This window comes from Echinops telfairi, unplaced genomic scaffold (assembly GCF_000313985.2).
Source record: "Echinops telfairi isolate 266 unplaced genomic scaffold, ASM31398v2 ScPeMD7_2291;HRSCAF=2852, whole genome shotgun sequence".
NCBI classification, from domain to species: Eukaryota; Metazoa; Chordata; class Mammalia; order Afrosoricida; family Tenrecidae; genus Echinops; species Echinops telfairi.
The window spans coordinates 30,190,018-30,194,688 of record NW_022106189.1 but is presented as its reverse complement, the minus strand read 5'-3'; the positions used below and the strand labels follow the sequence as shown (position 1 = coordinate 30,194,688).

The following is a 4,671-nucleotide window of genomic DNA, read 5'->3' as shown; positions in this document are numbered from 1 at the left end:
AAGAGGACTTTATAGATTGGTATCGGACATATGGGCTAATATCGGACTTATAGACTTGATCTGGAGTGGGATGTTTTCTCAATATTCTGTTGCTCTTGTATATAGAGCTCTTTCTTATTCACAGATGAGTGTCTATGAACTTGTTTCTCTAGTCAACCCTGACTAACACAAGCATTAAATAAGGTAGTTACTCAAAAGTACTTAGCACACCACCTCATGACGATAAATGTGACAGAACACAAACCACTTGTTGAGTCAGTTCTGAGGCACAGTGTCTCGGTGGGCGCAGAGGAAACGTGCCTTCCAAGGGGTTTTCATGGCTGTGATCGGACTGAAACAGAGCACCTCTGGGTGCATTCAAAATGCCAACCCATGGGTTAGTAGTGAAGTGCTTAACTGTCTGAGCCTCCCTCAATAAATGTTACCTATTATTAAGGAGTCCCCAGGGGACCTGGGGACAAGTTGGGCTGTTAACCACTGAGGTCAGCAGCTTGGAACTGCCAGCTGCTCCTCAGGAGAAAGACGGGGCTGTCTGCTCCTGTAAACGGTTACAGTCTGGGACACTCACAGGGGTCGGTTCTACCCTGTCCTACAGAGCAGCTGTGAATCAGAATTGACTGCATGGCAGTGAGTTTATTTTCATTTTGTTTTTCAAATTAGTATGACATGAGTGCAGTGTTGAAGTGCTTAGCTGTAAACCCAAAAGTTGGCTGTTTGAGGCTACTGAGCATCCTGTGGGTGGGGGAAAGATTGGGCAACTAAGGTCACCACCTTGGAAAGCCCATGGGGTGGTTCTACTCTGTTGTAGAGTCACTGTGAGTTGGAATGATACCGGGGCAGTGGGTATCACTGCACCATGACAACCTGCCTCCCTGGGTAAGCCATACTCCACATTAGACCTCCCGGGAGCCCTGCAGACCCCTAACTCATTTGTTGTTCTTTATCCGGGATCTTTAAGGATTGACTCTGAGTTTTAAAAGTAGTGAGGGTAGCTGTCAGAAGGGCCCCAGGTCCTGACCCAGCACATTCACTGTCTGTGTGATCTCAGGCTGTTATCCCTGAATGATGGAGAAATTACCCAATCCAGGGCGAGAACGGCATGATAGGAAGTGTGAGTGAGCTGGGCATGATGTGGACCCGTGGCTGATACTCAACAAGTGTGCATCAAGGTCGACCCTGGGGGAGATAACAAATGTGGCCCTAGGAGGGAGGAGGGGCTACAGAAGAGTCTTCCAGATGTTCCGTTGTTTGCCTCCTAAAACAACCTCTCCACGCTGGCTCTGGAGCAGGGGGACATCACATCTCTTCCCATGTAATCCCTGAGAGAGGCTCCCACATGGCTCGTCTCAGGCTGTGCCATTGGCAATTGTACCCAGAGGTTCTAGGGCAGAGATTTGGTGACCATAAGAAAACAACCCAGCCAGGGAACCGGTCCCTGAACCGTCTGCCTCTCTTTCCCCTCCTCTCGGAAGATTTTTTTTTAGCCACGGAGCTGAGGCTCTTCTGCCTCCAAAGGATGTGTCACCGGGGACAGAAAAAGCACTCTGATGTACGGGGGAAACCACAGTTGTCGCTCTAAAAGTGTAAGTAAACTGGGAGGCCTCGCGCAACTCCCGCAACTTTTCCCCGAACCCAGTTCTCAGCTTCCAAATCGGAGACTTCTCCCACTGTGTTCTAGGCGCTCGGGGCCTCCCGAGGTTGGCATCAACAGATGCTGCAAGCTCCCACGGCTGCCGCCCCCTTCCCTGCGGCCAGGGTCCTTGCTCCATACTCATCTCTGAGTCTGCACCTCACCCCTCCATCCAGGGCCCGCATGGAAGCCTGTTTGTCAACCGGGGTCCTGAAGCATTCGTGACACTTTCCATTCTTATTAGTCCCAGCCGCCAGCGCCCAGGGGCGACTTCAGCTCCCGCCCAGCCCCCGCCCTCCTCCCCGGACCCCACTCGGGACCACACCAGCAGGGTGTTATGGGCTGGGGGTGGGGGGTGGGGGGAAGGGCCTGAAAGGGGCTCAAATTCTCAGCTAAGTGACTCTGATTTGACGGCTCGTATGGGGAGACTGGAGTACAGGCAGTGCCCGCTTAGACGCGCAGCAACGCTCAGCTATAATTAGTCACCCTACTGAGGAGCCTGCACAACAGGGAGAGGGAGGGGTTCTTGGTGGGCGGCGGGACCACTGCTGCTGCAGGCGGTGGGGGGGTGGTGGCGTACTGTGGGGGAGGAAGGGGTAGAGCCGAGCCGAGGCAAAACAGCTCTATTCAGGGGCAGTTTGCGGAGCCCTCTTCTGTGTGAGGGCAGGAGGCGGGTGGGGGGTCTGAGCGCACCCAGTGCCCGAAGCTCCAAAGACGGAAGTTCCCTCCGTGTGAAGTGGACGATTGCAGATCTGATTGGCGGAGAAAGAGACCCCCCGCTAAGCACAAAAAGGGGCCTCTTTAAGAGGGGCGCACGCGGGGGAGGGGGGGTGTCTAAGAGGAAACAAACGTGGGAGCTTTGTCTCCCAGGAGGTCGTCCGGGAGGGCTGCTTCCTGGGGATCGAAATGTCTAGGTTCGCTGGAGAATATCTTCCCCTAATGGCCCCAGGGGACAGGAGGTCCTGAGGTGCTGGGGCACAGCGAGGGCTTCTTCTGGGAGGAGTCCAGGGCAGAGAGCGCCGGGGCAGCCCTTGGGGAAGGCGAATCCTCTCGGAGCTCCCACGAGAGGAAAAGAGGAGGAACTGGGCGCGCGCCTGGCTTTAATAACTCCGCACCGTGCGAGAAGCCTCTGGGGACCCGGAGGCCGAGAGCAGGTCCGCTGTCAGCCGCCGGCCTGGCGCACGCACACAGACTCACCTATCTTGGCCAGGCTGGCCACCAGGATCCACAGGGCCACCAGGTAGGGCGCCTCCACCTCGTGCCACTGCCAGCGGAAGAGCGCCAAGCCCGGGGGAGGCTCGCTGCGCGGCCCCGGCTCCTGGGTGGGTTCTCCGGCTGCCTCGACCCCCGCCAGGGACAATCCCAACAGGGACAGCGCGGTGCGCAGCATCCTGCCGCCTGCCCAGCCGCCCTCCCGACACGGCACGGCCGCCAGCCTCGCGTCGCCGCCGCCGCCGCCGCCTACCCAGCGCCCCCGCGTCACAGGCACGTGGGGCCCGCTCCCCCCAATCCCAGCTCGGATACCCCCAAGCCAGGTCTGGAATCGAGACCATGCCCCACGCAGCTGTAGTATGGAATACCTTTCCCTCTTGCCTCTAAACCCTCCTCTGCTCCTAAAACCCCCCAGGGCAGCTCTCGCCCCTCAAGTCCTGAAACCTACGGATTCCCCCAATGTCCCCCCAACCGAGATTCAGAACTGCGTGCGTGCACGACCCTCACGGGGTACAGAGGCATCACGCCCACCAGAGGGGCCAAAGTCGGCAGGGCGGGGCGGGGAAGGCCGGACGCGGGCCACCAGCCCAGTGGCCCCGCCCACCCGGCTCCAGGTGCGCCTCGCGCGGTCGGCAGGGGGCGGTGCGCGGCCGCCTTGCGCAGTGCCCGCACGGGCCGGCGGGGACCCCCTCTGGCCGGCAAAGCCCTTCCAGCGCCGCGCACGCGCACTGGGCTCGTCCAAAAAGCTGCGGTGGACTAGGCGGTGCCCAGAAACCCCAATGCCCGAACTGGGCCCAGCTCATTCCAAGCTGAGGGGGCGGCCCATCCCTCACATACTGTTTTCTCTTCTCGCGTGTTCCAGGAAACCGAGGGGAACTTATTTCACCTTTTGCCCGAACTATACAGGGTCGCTACGAGTCAGAATTGACTCGATGGCAGTGAGTTTGGTGTAGAAAACCCCGCCCATCTATTCCCTTCAAATTAACAGGGGATTCTCCCAAGGTTTTCTTCAAATCTAAGGGGTGTCCTCCTCTCACCCCAAGCTGAAGAGGCCCATCTCAATTTCCATACAAACTCAGGGGCGCTTCTCCCTGAAACTGAAGGGAGCATGTTTTACTTTCCCCTTCACACGGGGCGTCACCCACCATTTCCCAGAACTAAAAAGAGCCCTAAAAAAAAAAAAGGGCCCTGGTGGCATGTGGGGCTGTTAACTGCAAGGTCAGCGGTTGGAAACCACCAGCCACTCTGTGAAAGACGTATGGGACTTTCTACTCCCATAAAGAGTTGAAGCCTTGGAAACTCACAGGGGCGGTTCCACCCTGTCCCACAGGGTCGCTATGAGTCGGCACCGACCCGATGGCAGTGAATTTTGAAAAGATCCTCTTCCCCACCTCTTCCCCCAGGCTGAGTGGAATCCACCTCACTTCTGTTCCAAAATGGAAAGGGCTACCTTCTCCAAACGAGGGAAACCCCTCCGCTTCATCCTTCACATTGAAAGGATACCTGGCCGGCTACCATCTGAAGAAACGTTCGCCCCAACTGCCTTAACATCCTGGTAAAAGGGAGCAGCCTTAGAGCCCTCAAGACCGAAAAGAGACACTGGGTCCCCCGCCGGCACCCTCTGGAAGGCGGGGCGCAGGAGCGCGCTTCCCGCCCTCCTAGCCAGTGAACTAACGGAATCACGACCAGGCCCTTTAATTGGCTAGCGGCAAGCCCCGCCTCCGGCAGTGATTCCCCCCTCCCACCCCGCACATTTCGAGCCTCCTTAGACCCACCCCTTTCATCAGCCCCGCCCCCGTCTAGCCCCGCCCCTCCTGTGCGTCGAGCCC

General features: G+C 57.9%; 1 protein-coding gene across 2 annotated transcripts in view; it reads right to left on the bottom strand.

Annotated features, from left to right (window-relative positions):
* SLC9A5 (solute carrier family 9 member A5) overlaps window positions 1-3,046 on the bottom strand; it is a 20,218-nt gene extending 17,172 nt beyond the window's left edge. For both annotated transcript variants that reach the window (XM_004704615.4, XM_030886604.2), the window contains exon 1: window positions 2,828-3,046. In XM_004704615.4, coding sequence (XP_004704672.1) covers window positions 2,828-3,020 — 193 coding nt within the window. In that variant the 5' untranslated portion in view covers window positions 3,021-3,046. The remainder of the gene's footprint in view (window positions 1-2,827) is intronic.
* Window positions 3,047-4,671: the final 1,625 nt, after the last annotated feature.